General features: G+C 42.4%; 1 protein-coding gene across 2 annotated transcripts in view; it reads left to right on the plus strand.

The window, feature by feature from the left end:
- ano11 (anoctamin 11) overlaps window positions 1–17,652 on the plus strand; it is a 50,651-nt gene that overhangs the window by 17,666 nt on the left and 15,333 nt on the right. For both annotated transcript variants that reach the window (XM_072586549.1, XM_072586548.1), the window contains exons 10-17: window positions 1,913–2,009; window positions 3,414–3,557; window positions 5,379–5,516; window positions 8,773–8,871; window positions 10,549–10,651; window positions 14,848–14,959; window positions 16,599–16,653; window positions 17,413–17,510. In XM_072586549.1, coding sequence (XP_072442650.1) covers window positions 1,913–2,009; window positions 3,414–3,557; window positions 5,379–5,516; window positions 8,773–8,871; window positions 10,549–10,651; window positions 14,848–14,959; window positions 16,599–16,653; window positions 17,413–17,510 — 846 coding nt within the window. The remainder of the gene's footprint in view (window positions 1–1,912; window positions 2,010–3,413; window positions 3,558–5,378; window positions 5,517–8,772; window positions 8,872–10,548; window positions 10,652–14,847; window positions 14,960–16,598; window positions 16,654–17,412; window positions 17,511–17,652) is intronic.

Here is a 17,652-nt window from a genome sequence, read left to right on the forward strand (position 1 = left end):
TAGGTACTGTAATTTACTTGTTAATTGGATAAATATTAGGATTGATTCTCGTGGAGCAGATGGGCTGATTTGTTAAATTAGCTTGGAAACAAAGTTCTGGAGAAATTCAGCAGGTCAGACAGCAGCTGTGATCTGAAAAACAGATTTAGTGTCTTGTTCTGAAGAAGAGTCACGTTGGAACTGCAACTCTGTTTTTCTTTCAAGGCTTGCTGTGTTTCTCCAGAATTTTGTGGTTTTTTTTTATTTTCAGATCTCTAGTATTTTTACTTTAACTGAGTTGACTAGAATGAGATGAAGGATGATACCAATAGCATGGGTTTATCCTCATAACAATGTATTCATTGGGGGAGCCAGCCTCCTTGCCTTGCTCCTCACTTTATGTTGAGTAGTGCTCCTCAAAATGTATAATCAGTTGTCACATGTGTTCCGACATATATGATTACTTATAGTCTAGATATGTGGCTTGAATTGATGCAAGATGATAGAATGGTGGATTTTGTGCATGAATGTTTTTAGAAAGCCTGTGATAAAATTCCTCAAAGCTTGATGCAATCTCATGGGATTGAGAAGGATATTAGATTTGGTAAAGGGGAGCTGGTTACCTCAGTTGGTTAGATGATTAACATGTGTTTAAGAATAATGCTAACAGCACAAAATTTGGCCCTACCCTGCCTGAGGTAAGCCTCATCGCCGTGCCCTGCAGAAATCCACAGGCTTAGCCATAGTTTGTAACTTAGGTTGCTACCTGGAGAAGAAAAAGAAGAAATGTTATTAATTAACTAATGAATTGAAAATAATAAATGAGCTATTAACACAATCAGTATTTGTTATTGGGCATTGGAAAGCAGGGGGTCACGTGTGTGGTGCTGGAATTCCTGATGAAGGCTTTATGCCCGAAACATCGATTCTCCTGCTCCTCTGATACTGCCTGACCTGCTGTGCTTTTCCAGCACCACACACTCGACTGCAGATGCTGGAGATCAGAGTCCTCACTTTCTACCCATTGAAAAGTGAGGCATATTGACATGTAAAATGAATAAACACGATACAACCATAAAGATTGCTGAACTCAGTATAAATCATCAGGGATTCAGGTGTGCTGAACTAGATATTGAAAATGTTGAAACGATATCGGGTCATTAGAATAAGAATGTAAGAAAGCTGTGCCTGCCAATAAAGGGGACAAATGTGTTGCTTGGAATTGTCAAACATAGCAAGAGAACTTAAAGTCTGATTCTCAGTTTCTAAGTTAACCAGCTACATTAAGAGCAGAAAAAAGGGATGTTACAATTGACCTAGGTAATGAATATTAAACCTGGTTCTGCTCCTGATCAAGTTGGAAAGTGTATGCGTATAGATGTCAACTGAGGGTGGATTTGGATATGGTTGAATGTCCATATCGTCAAGAAACCCGCAGTCCCTTTTGTAGTAATTATAATGGGGTTAACCAACTGGACATCATTGAATATGAGTTCCCTGATGGGGCTGTTAACCTGGTCCAACCAGAGAACCCAGGCTGACAGATAAAAGAGGAGTGTCAGAGATTTTGACACTCTGGTAACTGACTCAGGGGAGGTGGTATTAAAATCGAGGACTGTTCAAGTGTGAATAAAAGGTGACTTGGTAATGGGATACTGACCTCTGTGCAGTTATTTTGCCTTTTTAATTTTGTGCATATCAATTGGTCATTTCAGTGAGGTTACTCTAAGTGGCTGCTTTGAAAGGATGCACAATGTTGATTTATTGTCTCCAGGCAAGTTTGGAAGAAACCTTTGTGGGAGAATGGGAAGATGAGGCTTTCAACCCATTCACCAACTGCTGCTAATTAGAACCTGTGCCATGATGCATGCAGTGTGATAAACAGAGAATGCCCAGAGACCTGAACTTTGATCAAATATTTTATATCCTGCAGAGAAGAGATCTGTAATAGCAGCAACCAATATCTCATGTGCCCTCTCTGTGACACTTGTGACACCTGGAATATTTCAGAGATCTGTTCCATGGCTAAAGTAAGTCTTTTAAAACTGAAGTTATTATTTGGGTCTCATTTGCTTTTATATATTGGTACCTGTTGTTGTGTAACTATGTGCTTTTTGTGCTCTCATTTAACCAATTGTACATAGATTTTGAATCCAAAAACCTTTTATTATTTTATTGATATACTGTAGGTTCTAGAACATTCCATTCAGTATCTGCATTGTAGAGGTGTGAAAAGGGTAGGTTGTTCCTTAAAGACAGTCTGGTGATGAATAAATTGCATCTTAGTTGCCCAGGTAGGATCAGCAATAGGCCAGATAGCCCCTGAACTTGCTCTGCCATTCAGTCTAATCATGGTTGATCTGTAACCAAACTTCCTATCTGTATAACAGTTCAGGAGCTGTAGTGATTGTAATGAGGTCAGCCAGGTGAATCTCATAGAATTCCCTGATTGGACCAGATTAACAGCCCCATCAGGGAGCCCTGGCTGACAGATACAAACAGCAGTGTCAGAGGTTCTGTTCACTCTGAGAGCTGGCTCTAAGGGAACTGTATCAGTGTCAAGAACTTGTCACGTGCAAATAAAGGATGACTCGATGGCGGGGTACCAGCCTCTGTGGAGCTATTTCTGGATCCCTGTCCAAAGACTATTTAGGTGGATGTGCCAGCTGTTGCCTAACATTGGAGTTCTCTCTCTCTCTCTCTCCATACCAGGGAGACAAAGTCAGAAGTCACACATCATCGGGTTGTAGTCCAACAGGCTTATCTGAAATCTCAAACTTTCAGAGCACAGTCCCTTCACTTTGTCCACCCCAGACCAACATTGGCACCTCCACATCATGCATACCAGAGAGAATAAAGGTTAAAATGAAGGATGTGTGTCATTCACTCTTCAAAGCTCCCTTGTTTCATCAATACCGGTTATGAATCCATTGCAAGTTATTCCAGAGAAATTACTGTATAAAATCAGTCCATTCAGTCTGGTTATCTTTACTGGTGTTTATACTTCACATAAGCCTCATTCCACCCTGCCAACACACACTCCCTTCCTTTCTATGTCATGTACATCTCTGGCTCTCCCTTAAATGTATGTATGTTATTTATCTCAGCTGCTGCTTCTCATGGTGAGTTCCATATTCTAATGACTCTCTGAGTAAAGGCATTTCCCTACATTTCTTGTGGATTAAATTAGTGACTGATCTTTGTGCCCCCTTAACTCCCTCAAATATCTACCCTATCCAGCCCATCTGTAATATCAAAGATATTAGTTGATCTGTCATTTTTTTTTCTTTTTATAGGGATAGGAGACCCATCATGTTCAATCATTCCTGATAGTTACAATTGCTATATTAATAGAACATAATTCATAATAAGATACATTTCTTAAATAGTCTCTTATTTGTATTTTGTTTTCTCGTTACTGCTATTCTCTGCAGCTGGGTTACCTCTTTGACCATCCTGGCACAGTCTTCTTCAGCATCTTCATGTCTTTCTGGGCAGTGACCTTCTTGGAGTACTGGAAACGGAAGAATGCCACTCTGGCACATCACTGGGATTCCATAAACTTTGAGGAAGAGGAGGTGAGACTGGAAGTAAAGAAAAATGTGCCAATTGATTCAAACTTTAAGTTCAGTCCAGTCCTACCTGGTTTAAGTCAAGATCCTTAGGGGCAGCACATTGGCTCAGTGGTTAGCACTGCTGCCTCACAGTACCAAGGTCCCAGGTTCAATTCCAGCCTTGGGTGACTGTCTGTGTGGAGTTTGCTCATTCTCCCCGTATCTGCGTGGGTTTCCTCGGGTGCTCTGGTTTCCTCCCACAATCCAAAGATGTGCAGGTCAGGTGAATTGGCTATGATAAATTGCCCATAGTGTTAGGTTAGATTAGATTACTTACAATGTGGAAACAGGCCCTTTGGTGCAACAAGTCCACACTGACCCTCTGAAGAGCAACCCACCCAGACCCATTCCCCTACATTTACCCCTTCACCTAACACTATGGGCAATTTAGCATGGCAAATTCACCTAACCTGCACATCTTTGGATTGTGGGAGGAAACCAGAGCAGCCGAGGAAATCCACGCAGACACGGGGAGAATGAGCAAACTCCTCCATGCCACCACACCAGTCCCCACAGGTGCATCAGTCAGAGGGAAACTGGTCTGTGTGGGTTACTCTTCAGAGGATTGGTGTGGACTTGTTGGGCCAAAGGGCCTGTTTCACACTGTAAGGAATGTAATCTAATCAAATCCTTGAAAACTTAGTTTTCCCTTGACACACAAATCATGTGAAATTTCAACATTTTCACTGATGATAAATTCTCAGATAACTTTTCATGTGTTCTAAGATGAGTTGAGTGATGTGAAGCTGACATTAAAACCATTCCAGTCGATGGATGGTGCACAATGACTTGTGGATAGGCATTTGGATCATTCTGAATAAAAGCAATTTAAATAAAATTTTAAAAGTTATATAAAATTATAATAACCAGAAGGTGTGGATGACAATATAGTACTCAGGAAATAGTTTATTTTTTCAAAATCTATAAACAGCTAACATCCTCTGGGCCTGTCCTTTGACTCAGATTGACTCTGAGAATTGCATCCTGGAGCTGCTAACCCAACCTCCAAGTGTAATGAACGTGATCCCCAGATCCTCAGAGCCTTTCCAATCTAACCAAGCAGAGACTGCTCAATAATACCAAGAAAACAATGAGGACAAAGTGATCTGATTTATGAAATTTGTCAATGTGTAATATGCCATGCAAGGAGAGGAAGTTACTCAACTGTGTCCAGAAGCTATGGTACTGATATATTGAGTGAGAGGCTGTTGTTTGAGTGATTCAAATGCCAATGTTTTCAATGTACAAAAGGAGTGATGGGTGCTGGAGCTATCTCTCCCATATATTTGTACAAACCGATGGCACAGGAATAGGAAGTTTGGCGCTTTGAGCTTGCTCCACCTTTCAGTGATCATGCTCCCAACATCACCTGGTTCTTGCCTAACTGTAATAACCTTTTGACTCACTTATTTGTGACGTTCGTCAAAAATCTACGGATCTTTGCCTAAAAATACCCAATGTCCTAGCCTTCGTACCGTTTGGGGAAGAGAGTTCCAAAGGTTGACGGCCTTCAGTTAAACATTCCTCCTCAATTGGAAAGCAGATGCATGCTTTTGATTAGTTACTATCTGGCTTCGTTCTGTTCACAAAAGTTCTGCAATCAACTGTCAAGATTTCGACAACTGGTAACACTTGCTAATGCCCGATACCAGTCGTTGAATTATTCTTTTTAACGTTTATATGCAGTAATAACACTTAAGTATTAATAGTGGTGGAGAGAAGATGTTGACACCAGACATCAGAGTTTAGGTCAGCACTCTGTAACAGTAACTACTTTTCCTGTAGGAACGTCCCAGACCTGAGTTTGCTGCAAGGGCACCAATGATGGAACAGAATCCAGTCACTGGAATCAAAGAGCCATATTTCCCTGAGAAAGACCGTCTGTCTCGAATCATCACAGGATCGATGGTTATTATAATTATGGTGAGAGGACAAAAATTATCAGAAAGAATGGATTTTTCAGTGATCCTGACTGTTAGAACCTGGGCCCAGACTCAGATTCATGGGCAATTGTTTAAATTGTCTCAGCCTGCTCCTGCCCCACCGAACTCATCTCTGCATACCTCGACACTGTCCTGTCCCCCTTAGTTCAAGAACTCCCCACCTACATTCGGGACACCACCCATGCCCTCCACCACCTCCATGATTTTCACTTCCCCGACCCCCAACGCCTTATCTTCACGATGGACATCCAGTCCCTATACACTTCCATCCCCCATCACGAAGACCTCCAAGCCCTCCGCTTCTTCCTCTCCTGCCAACCCAACCAGTACCCTTCCACTGACACCCTCCGACTGACTGAACTGGTCCTCACTCTTAACAACTTCTCCTTCCAATCCTCCCACTTCCTCCAAACCAAAGGAGTAGCCATGGGCACCCACATGGGTCCCAGCTATGTCTGCCTCTTCGTCGGATATGTGGAACAGTCCATCTTCCGCAGCTACACTGGCACCACCCCCCACCTTTTCCTCCGCTATATCGATGATTGTATTGGCGCTACCTCGTGCTCCCACAAGGAGGTTGAACAGTTCATCTACTTTACTAACGCCTTCCACCCTGATCTCAAATTTACCTGGACCGTCTCGGACTCCTCCCTCCCTTTCCTAGACCTCTCCATTTCTATCTCGGGCGACCGACTCAACACAGACATTTACTACAAACCGACCGACTCCCACAGCTACCTAGATTACACCTCCTCCCACCCTGCCCCCTATAAAAACGCCATCCTGTATTCCCAATTCCTTCGCCTTCACCGCATCTGCTCCCAGGAGGACCAATTCCACGATCGAACAACCCAAATAGCCTCCTCCTTCAAAGACCGCAATTTCCCCTCCGACATGGTCGCCGATGCTCTCCACCGCATCTCCTCCACTTCCCGCACCTCCGCCCTTGAACCCCGCCCCTCCTATTACCACCAGGACAGACTGGTCTTCACCCTCCACCCCACCATCCTCCGTATACATCGTATCATCCTCCGTCATTTCCGCCACCTCCAAATAGACCCCACCACCAGGGATATACTTCCCTCCCCACCCCTATCAGCGTTCCGGAGAGACCACTCCCTCTGCGACTCCCTTGTCAGGTCCACACCTCCCACCAACCCAACCTCCACTCCCGGCACCTTCCCCTGCAACCGCAAGAAGTGCAAAACTTGCGCCCACACCTCCCCTCAAGGCCCCAATGGGTCCTTCCACATCCGTCGCAAATTCACCTTCACCTCCACACACATCATTTACTGTATCGTTGCACCCGATGTGGTCTCCGCTACATTGGGGTGACAGGCCGCCTACTTTCAGGGAACACCTCTGGGACACCCGCACCAACCAACCCAACTGCCCCGTGGCTGAACATTTTAACTCCCCCTCCCACTCCGCCAAGGACATGCAGGTCCTTGGCCTCCTCCATCGCCAGACCCTGACCACACGACGCCCGGAGGAAGAGCGCCTCATCTTCCGCCTAGGAGCCCTCCAAACACACGGGATGAATGTAGATTTCTCCAGCTTCCTCATTTCCCCTTCCCCCAACTTATCTCAGTCCCAACCCCCAGATTCAGCACCGCCTTCTTGACCTGCAATCTTCTTCCCAACCTCTCCGCCCCCACCCCCTCTCCGGCCTATCACCCTCACCCCCTTCCACCTATCGTATTCCCAGCGTCCGTCTCCCAAATTACCTCCCCCCTACCCTTCATCTCAGCCCGCTTGGCATACCGGCCTCATTCCTGAAGAAGGGCTTATGCCCAAAACGTCGATTCTCCTGTTCCTCGGATGCTGCCTGGCCTGCTGTGTTTTTCCAGCACCACATTTTTCAACTCTGGTATCCAGCATCTGCAGTCCTCACTTTCTCCCAATTGTTTAAAAGCCAGGAATTATGACTTTCCTTTCAAACCACAGCCCTCCTTCAGTTGCTGGGTGTGTCTACACAGAAACATGGACAGGAGAGCAAGCAATCAACTTGCAAAGAGAATAACTGGCTGTCCATATTGTCATTCCAAACATATTTCAATTGTTGGTTGAGCAGAGATGGATTTTCCTGAACTACGGCAGCAGAGCCACACCGCTTAACTCAAAGTTGGGAGTGGCAAAGCATTAGTATGTGAATTAAATGCCTCAAATGACACTTCATCTCAAAATACTAACAATACTGTGCTTGGAATGTGAAAATGGAAATTAGAGAAAATGTAAATATGCACTGAGTTGAAAGTTGAATTAGTTATCTTTTTATTTAGCACCACATTCGCTATTTTGCTGCACATTGTGCCAGTTGCATTGTGATGGTTTCTAATATCCAGTGGACAGGGTCCTACACAAAAGATGAGTAATCTGACCTGTTCAGTACTTGTCAAGTCGAAGACTATACTGAGCATAGGACAGATTTCGTACTATGTTTCTGCTTTTGGGAAAGAACATTCTTGATTTAAGTGAAGGGTAATGGGTTGCCTTTTTGGAGATACTGAGTGATGTACTGAGCCAATTTAAAAGGATTTTTAATTTGTTATTCTTTCATGGGTTGTGAGTATCATTGACAATGTTGCCCATGCCTAATTGCCCTTGAATTGTCCAGCTTTCTGAGGGAAGTTAAGAAGCAGCCTTATTACCATGAGCCTGGAGATGCATGTAAGCCAGACTGGGTGAGGCTGATAGATATGTTTCCCTTCAGTGACCCAGATGATTTTTCACAATAGTCAACAATGGCTTCCTGGTCACTATTACTGAGACTAGCTTTTTATTCAAGAATTTATTGATTTTAATTTAAATATCACCAGTTCTCATAGCGTGATTTGGACCCATGACCCCAGAGTATTAGCGTAAATCTCTGGACTAGTCCAGTGAGATTGCTGTTACGTCACTTATTCTTATTGGTTTAATGGGAAGTGTTGTTGACATTTGCTTTTTAAATTGATCTGGTATTTATTGCTTTAATAATTTTGAGATTCTAATAGTTATTTTTGTTCTCTGTTTAAATCTTCCCTTTTTGGCTTTTCAATTTTCTCCTCCCCTTTTGTTTCTCATTTACTTTTGCATACTTCTTCTTAACTTCTTCCCTGCCTTTGTTGTTCTGTGTGGTGTCTTATTCTCTTTATTTTATGTAACCTCCTCTCCTCCAAGCCATTCTTTCTTCTTCCTCAATTCTGCCCTTGATGATCATTATTTCCATTTTGCATGTTTCCTGCCTGGCCCAGCTGTTTGTAGTGATGATTTTCCTGGTGACTGTGATCATGTACCGTGGGATTATCAGTGTGATGATGTACCACACAGGCAACGCTATTCTAATGACCCAGGTGAGAAAAGGATAACCAACCCTGTGCATTAACTGTTGTGTGCTATGCAAACATTATCAGGGCCAGTATGCATGTTCAGCTTTCCATGCACACTAAGCTTTGCTGTAGATGTAATCATTTACCTTCTTGCATTGTCCTTGACCTAGTGACCATGGCTCCTGACAGCACTAATTATAGTCATAGAGTCATAGAGATGTACAGCACGGAAACAGATCCTTCAGTTCAACCCGTCCATGCCGACCAAATATCCCAACCCAATCTAGTCCCATCTGCCAGCACCCAGCCCATATCCCTCCAAACCCTTTCTATTCATATCCCCATCCAAATGCCTCTTAAATGTTGCAATTGTACTAGCCTCCTCCACATCCTCTGGCAGTTCATTCCATACACGTACCACCCTCTGCGTGAAAAAGTTGCCCCTTAGGTCTCTTTTATATCTTTCCCCTCTCACCCTAAACCTATGCCCTCTAGTTCTGGTCTCCCTGACCCAGGGACAAGACTTTGTCTATTTACCCTATCCATGCCCCTCATAATTTTGTAAATCTTTGTAAGGTTGACTGAATCACTTGGGTAATATTGAGAGTGTTGAAAGATATTCTGTTTTAATCTTTTCACACTCTGGCAAAGACACATAATTGGTTTAAACCACTGTGCATTTAAGGATGCTACAAGTGTGCGGTAGGACAGCGTAAGAGGAGTTTCATTTTGATAGAAGATCAGAAAGAGAGCATAATTGTGTATCTAATTTGTGTACCTAATCGGAAAATGGCCAAGTGGGACACTGAAATTTAATATAAAAAGTGCTGCACTAACGGCAGCAATAGTTTGTGCTCAGCATTTCAGATAAACAATATCTCATTCAGCAACTATTTTCATGATTCTAACTTAGTAGAAAATAAGGGATTTGGAAAGATGATTGACAAAATGGACTTTGAGTTTTTTTTAAAATATGGAGTAGAAGAGAAAACGATATGGGGCAACTGAAGAACACCACCACCTGTGGTTTGGCAAAGAGAGGGACGATGCACACAAAGTCAGAAGAACAGTGCCCACAGTGAAACAGGATTACAGGAGATTTCAGAGATAAAAATGGGGTAAGGGGTAGGCAATGAAGAGATTCACAAATTGAAAGATTCGGATAACAGGATATGAACCACCTTGAATGAGAAAGCTGTAAGGACAAGCCGGCAACTGTGGAGACTAAGAATACTCCTGCCTTTGCATGGCTCCAATATTAAACATGCAGATCAGTGGAGAACTAGCTGAAGATTAATCTCTTTAAGTGGTCACCTAAGTTTAATTGAAATATATAACTACCCTGATGTGTATAAAATGGTTTGCAATCTGAATCATCCTTTCTAATAATAAATATCACTTTTGACGTTTTCCCATCAATGGCAACTGGGGAACTATTTCTTTGGTGCAGGGTGAGGGTGTCTTCAAATATTGCAGCTGAAATATGTGCTGGTTAATCCACTGCACAGCCCCTGATGTACAACATGGAAATCCAATGTTCTTCCCACCCCTCCTGAATTTTCTAACTAGGTTTGGAGAACAGTTCCACAGGTGGCAGCAGCCCTCTGGGTCTACATTCACCTGTCTGTTCCTCATCAATGGGGGTTCTTATGTTACATATGTTCTAATTGTACTCCGTGTGTTGCAATTAATCTCTGACAGGCTGGAAACATAGCAAATATCAGCAGCTCCTTGGTGAACCTTATTCTCATCCTGCTCATGGGCCAAGTCTACACTTCGCTAGCAGAAAAACTCACCAGATGGGGTAAGGAAACTATCAGCACAGTGAATTCAGAGTCAGTCCCTGTTTAGTGTAAACATGTTAAAGCTCTACCCCTTTGAAAACAAAGAATTGTAATAAGTAGGAGTAAGCATTTGGCCCATTGAGTTCCCTCTGCCATTCAGTATGATTGTGGCTGGTCCTTAATCTCAATAGTACAGCCATGCACTGCCACTGCTGCTGACTTAGAGATTTTGTTTTAATAGGCAGATAACCTGCTACATTAGACTAACAAACTGTCTTCATATTATAGCACTTGAATGCCAGGGTGTCACCATTTTGCAGGCTTGATGATCTGTATAAATAGTTACATTGCTTTTGCTGTTTAGCGTGCATGGACTGCAATCCTGCCACATCTCGTTATAAATGGTCGGCAATTAACTAACTAATGGATGGGGAGGCTTCATGTCCTCGCGGGTGGGGTCACTCAGCATGGTGAGTGCAATGGACAGGTAAGTTTGCAACTGTTTCAACCAAGAATGCTGAGCGGATGGTCTATTTAGGCCCCCTACTCAGATCCCCGCTGTCCCAGAAGCTGATGTCACAAATGAATCCACAAAATGACTGAGCACAATAAGCAAAGACTATTGGCCACACAGTACCTTGGCTGTAATGCTGAAAGCTTTGTCCTCCAGAGCTAACATCAAGCCAAGTTGTTTCATAACAACTAGAACACTGGCATCCATTGGTCAAAGTGGGAAAGTGCCCCTATATGTTCTGGCAGTAAAAAGCAGGACAAGTCCATTTTGACTGGTTAATTTCTCATCAGTATCCTCTTGACTATCAGCAAAATGATAGAGAAGTTGTCGTTGACAGTGCTATCAAGAGGCAATTACTGACCAATAACCACCTCACTGATGCTTGATTTATACGCTGCCAGCACAACTTAGCTTCAGGCCTCATTACAGCCTTGTAAAGGTAGATAAATACTGAAACTTGATCAGGTGTATCCCAGAACTTTGTGGGAAACTAGGGAAGAGATATCTGGGCCCCTTGCTGAGGTATTTATATCATTGACAGCAACAGGAGAGATGCCAGAAGGCTGGAGGGTGGCTAATGTGGTGCCACAATTTAAGAAAGGTGGAAAGGAAAAGCCAGGGAACTTTAGATCAGTGAGCCTGATGTCAATAATGGATAAGTTTGTTGGAGGTAATTCTGACGGATAGGATTTACATGCATTTGGAAAGGCAAGAAATAATTAGGGATAGTCAACATGACTTCGTATGTAGGAAATCGTATCTCACAAACTTGATTGAGTGTTTGAAGATGTGACAACAATGATTGATGAAGGCAGAGTGGTAGATGCTGGACATATAGACTTCAAGGTGTTCAACACGTTCCACACGGTAGACTGGTTAGCAAAGTTAGATCACGTGGAGTCCAAGAGAAACTAGCCAATTGGATACAAAATTGGCTTGAAGGTAGAGGGTTGTTTTTCTGACAGGAGACCTGTGACAAGCTGTGTGTCACAAGGATTGGTGTTGGGTCCACTGCTTTTTGTCATTTATATAAATGATTTGGATCTGAATATATGAGATATAATTAGTAAGTTTGCAGATGACAACAACATTGGTGGTGTCGTGGATGGTGAAGAAGGTTATCTCAGTACACCGGCTCCTTGATCAGATGAGCCGAGGGGCTGAGGAGGGGCAGATGGAATTTAATTTAGATAAATGTGAGGTCTTGCACTTGGTAAGGCAAACCAGGGTAGGTTAATGGTAGGGCCCTGGGGAGTATTGCTGAAAAAGTGATTTTGAGGTGCAGATGCATAGTACCTTGAAAGTGGAGATGCTGGTAGACAGGATGGTGAAGAAGGCATTTGGCATGCTTGCCTTCATTGGTCAGTGCACTGAGATACAGAAGTTGGGACATCATGTTGCAGCTTTTCAGGACATTGGTGAGGCCACTTTTAGAGTAGTGTGTTCAATTCTGGTCTCCCTGGTATATATGTTAAACTTGAAAGGGTTCAGAAAAGATTTACAAGGATGTTGCCAGGATTGGATAGTTTAAGCTATAGGGAGAGGTTGTATAGGTTGGGCCATTTTCTCTGGAGTGTTGGAGGCTGAGGGGTGACTTTATAGAGGTTTATAAAATCATGAGGGGTGTGGATAGGATGAATAGCAAAAGTCTTTTTCCCATGCTAGGAGAGTCCAAAACGAGATGGTATAGGTTTAAGGTGAGAAGGGAAAGATTTGAAAAGGACCTGAGCGGCAACGTTTTCACACGGAGAGTGATGTTTGTATGGAACAAGCTGCCAGATGAGGTGGTGAAGCCGGTCCAATTACAGATGGATGTGTATATGAATGGTGAAAGGTTTAGAAGGATATGGGCCAAATGCAGGCAAATGGAACTAGAACAGTTTAGGATATCTGGCCAGTGCAGACGAGTTGGACTGAAGGGTTTATTTCTAGGCTATATGACTCTATGGTTCAAATGTGGCCAAAAGATCAGAATTCTAGAAGTAGCTGAGATTGACTGCATTTGTCATCAGGTCATTGAGGCAAGTGGGACATCAAGGAGACCTTAGGGAAGTCAAACTGTTCCCCAGTTCCCAATGACCATCTTCTGGTGAGAGCCATACCCAGCATAGAGGAGGATTGTACTGGTCATTGGAGACCAGTCATTTCAGGTCCAAGGCATTGTTGCCAAGAGCCCCAGAGAGCATTATCTTGGATGTACCATCCTTAATTGTTTCAAAGGATTGTTAACAGTTAAGAAGCAATATGAATTTCCAAGTGACCAAACTATCACACCATAGGATTTCACATCTTAAGGCTTCTACAATAACAAACAAACTACAATTACACATTACTACCAATTACACATTACATTGTCAACAACTAATATACTAGACTATGGAAAAAGTATTTTCCTGATTAACTAATTAATGTAAGCCAAAACCTTAGGCTGCATTTTTACATTCTACCACACTTTCAGCAGATATGTTACCTTGTAGATAAAATTCCAAATGCCTTCTGGCTTTTGAACTGGATCCTTTCTCCTTGCCATACTAGACTGAATCTTCCATTGTCTTTTTAAAATTCCCATCACTCAGTCTCTGAAGCACAACTGAACAAACTTCCAGCAGCAAAGAACAGGAAATCCATTATCACTATTCTGTCTGGTTACCTCAAAACAGTCTTTCCCTTTGAATAGCAACAGTCTTCCTCTGCAGAAACTGATCTCAAAACATGAGTTTGTTTCTCTTTTGTCTCGAAGGGTGGAACTGGCCCTCGATTTCTGTTCTGGGTCTCTATGCCTTATTAACCAACTCACATGGGTCTCATCTGGGCAGAATTCAGTATGATTTTAGGGTATTCTGTTTTATCTTTAATTAATAGAGATATTTTAAAACTTAGCCATCTTATAAATTCTGGAATTTGTAACCATATGCAACAAGGCCTAGACAATATTCAGGCTTGGATTCGTGAGTGACAAGTAACATTTGTGCCACACAAGTAACAAACAATGACCATCTCTGACAGGAGGGAAAAAAGTCACCTCCCTTTGACGTTCAATGGTAGTAGATCACTGAAAAACCACCATTAAATAATGGGGTTTCCCATTGAGGAGGACCAGCACATAAATACTTGTGTCTACAAGAATAGATAGAAGTTGAGTGTTCGATAGAAAGATACTTCCTGACTTTTGAGAGCCTTTTCCACCATTTACAAGGCACCCATCCAGAGTATGATGAAATACTCTTGAACTGGATGTCTGCAGTTCCAACATTTAAGAACAGCAACACCATCCAAAACAACAAAAAAACACTTAATTTACACTCCATTCATCTCCAATGTACAGTAAACACTGTCTGCACTACAACAACTTGTGAAGCCTTCTTTGACAACAGCTTTCAAACTTGCAAACCTTATCACTTGCAGAATCATAGACCACCAACAGCTCCAAGTTCTCATTCAAGTCACACACTATTCTAAATTGGAGATATGTCATTGTTCCTTCATTGTCACAAAATCCTGGGCATTCCAAAGTACATTCACCACATAACTGCAGTAGAACAAGAAGGAAGGTGCTTGACATTTTCCAGGTCAAATAAAGGTGTGCAATAAACACTGGCCTTGCCAGTGATGCCCTCACCCCACAAACACATTTTTTACAAAACATGTGTTTATTCTTGTGGCTAGACTACTTATTGTTACTTGCTTTTCTGTCTTCTGCAGAGATGCACCGCACACAGACACAGTTTGAAGATGCATTAACTTTTAAAGTGTTCGTGTTCCAGTTTGTTAACTTCTACTCCTCCCCATTCTATGTGGCATTTGTCAAAGGAAGGTGAGATACAAATGCAAATTATTGTAGGGTTAAAATGAGATGGCATAGATTGTTAAAGATAATTGCCGGCTCTTTTCCAGGGCTTCTATGTTCAAACTGAAAGTGAGAATGTCCCCAGAATTGAAAGACATACCTAATAAAGATTTGAATATACTTGTTAGTGTCTGAAAACGTTAGGATGTAAGGAAGCTTTGATCAAATTTTTGATCCTCCTACACCCCATACACCCTGTCTTACATGTCTTTGCTTCATTCTCACTGCATTGAAATCAATATTAATCACATAATGTCTTACTCCATACTGATTCACTATAAACCACTACTGAAAATTGGTGGAATTCCTTATCTCACCCAGTCCTCACTTCCTCATATAACCTACGTAGTTTTGGAACCAAACTTGCTTTCACCAAATCACTACTTCTGTCATCTTTCACCTTAGTTTCCTAATTCAAAAAAAGCACCTAAGTTCTCAACATTTTAATTTTAAGTCACATTACATAATGCTTTTGGATGTATAAGATGACATGGAGAGATTTTCCAGCTATTGGACGGCAGGTTTGAAGGCAAGCTGATGGGAAATTAGGGGTATTATTTTGAGATAGCTCCCTGATGCATTCTGACTTCTGAAGAAGTTTCCCAGGGGTGGGTTTGACTGACACAAAGTGAGCAGCCAATTTAAATAATTAAGGACCTTGGGTGCTTAAAGGGTTTGCTGGCATCTTGTCAGCAGCTTGATTGATCCCTACTGCATGGAGTATCTGCTACTTCAACAGAGATGGGCCTCCTTACAGCTGACTGGGTACCATTGGAGCTGGAGATTCCACACCCCAATGAGGGGTGCACAGCAGCTTTACAATTTGCCATCCCTTTGACTTTGCATAATTAGCGCTCATTTAATCATTTAATCTCTCCTGTCTTCTATCACCGACTTTGTTTTTGGTTCCTCTTCCCGCCTTCCACCCTTTCACTTGGCTTGACTTCCAGCTCTAGCTTTTCAGATTTCTGATGAAAGGCTGAAATGCTATCTCTGTCTAATGTTGCTTTACCTAAATATTAGATTAGATTAGATTAGATTACTTACAGTGTGGAAACAGGCCCTTCGGCCCAACAAGTCCACACCGACCCGCCGAAGCGCAACGCACCCATACCCCTACATTTACCCCTTACCTAACACTACGGGCAATTTAGCATGGCCAGTTCACCTGACCTGCACATCTTTGGACTGTGGGAGGAAACCGGAGTACCCGGAGGAAACCCACGCAGACACTGGGAGAACGTGCAAACTCCACACAGTCAGTCGCCTGAGGCGGGAATTGAACCCGGGTCTCTGGCGCTGTGAGGCAGCAGTGCTAACCACTGTGCCACCGTGCCGTGCCACCATTGTCTGTTTTTTATTTCAATTATTTCAATATTCCCCAGACCAGTCTCCCACCTTCCATCTTCCTTACAGCTCATTTCAAACTCTGCTGTTTATATTCTACATTTCGCAAAGTTCTGTTCACTAGACTTGCTAAAAATTATGCTGGCTAGAAACAAAAGGATGAGGATTTTAATCACTTCTCTGGCAAATGTCAAATTTAACTGCAAGTTGAGGTCAAATGTGGAATGTTTCTAAGAATTTCTCATTTGTTTTTGCTCAGGTTTGTGGGTTACCCAGGACACTATGGAAAACTGTTTGGGATGAGAAATGAGGATGTAAGTACCAGATCATCTGGAAAAGACCATTTGTTTTGGACAAGCTCCCCCCTCTCCTTTTTGTGAGATAGTGACTGTGTGGATTATTATTATAGAGAAAGTGATACATTCCCCCTGTTGGACCTCTCAATTTTTTTTAACCCACTTTTTTTTTGACTGTTTCTCATTCCATGAAGTTGACGGGCCATGTCAATGCTCTGAATTACTGGACTGAAGAGACTGTTCTCTTTTTAACTCCCTGATATGTGGTCATTCCTGACACATTTAGGTATCTTGACTTTATTAAAGAGACATATCTTTTCTATGTTTACTGCATTTTCTGCTTTCTATCCATGTTTTCAATCTTTTTCCTGCTCCATTTCAGGGATGAGAATAGTTTGAAAGAGTAAAGGTGGTTAGAATAGGCCTGAATTCCTAATTGCACATTGGATTCCTTGATGATGAGAACAGTCGAGAGTAATTATGGATTATGAGTGCATCTCTGATTCTGAAGAAAACAAAGTGTAATGTACATTGATGGGGTGGAGGGGGGACAATTTCACTGGAACATTGAGAGGGAGATTTGTATCTTTCCCAGAAACCTCTCTTTAGCATAATTGTAGCAAAACTTCCAGATGCAAATGTTTTTTGATCTTGATATTTATTTATACTTCTGCTGTTTACCCCTCTCGCTCTTACTGCTATCTGTCCATTATAATACCGCATCATAAAGGTGACTGCGATATCTGTGAATTGACGTGTCCTTTTTGTTTCTCTCAGTGTGGCTCAGGAGGGTGTCTGATTGAACTTGCTCAGCAACTTTTCATAATCATGGTGGGGAAACAGATAATTGGCAATATTGAGGAGTTTGCCATCCCGTGAGTAGACTTTTCCAGCTCCTTATCATAGCCAGTGTCAAACCAGGGCTAACTTGATAGGGGCATTGGAAGATTCTGTACCCTACATTTAAGCAGTCAAATTATCTCTGTAGTGTTAGTCATGGAAAAAAGGTAAAATTAG

The sequence above is a fragment of the Chiloscyllium punctatum genome, chromosome 16 (assembly GCF_047496795.1).
Source record: "Chiloscyllium punctatum isolate Juve2018m chromosome 16, sChiPun1.3, whole genome shotgun sequence".
Lineage (NCBI taxonomy): Eukaryota > Metazoa > Chordata > Chondrichthyes > Orectolobiformes > Hemiscylliidae > Chiloscyllium > Chiloscyllium punctatum.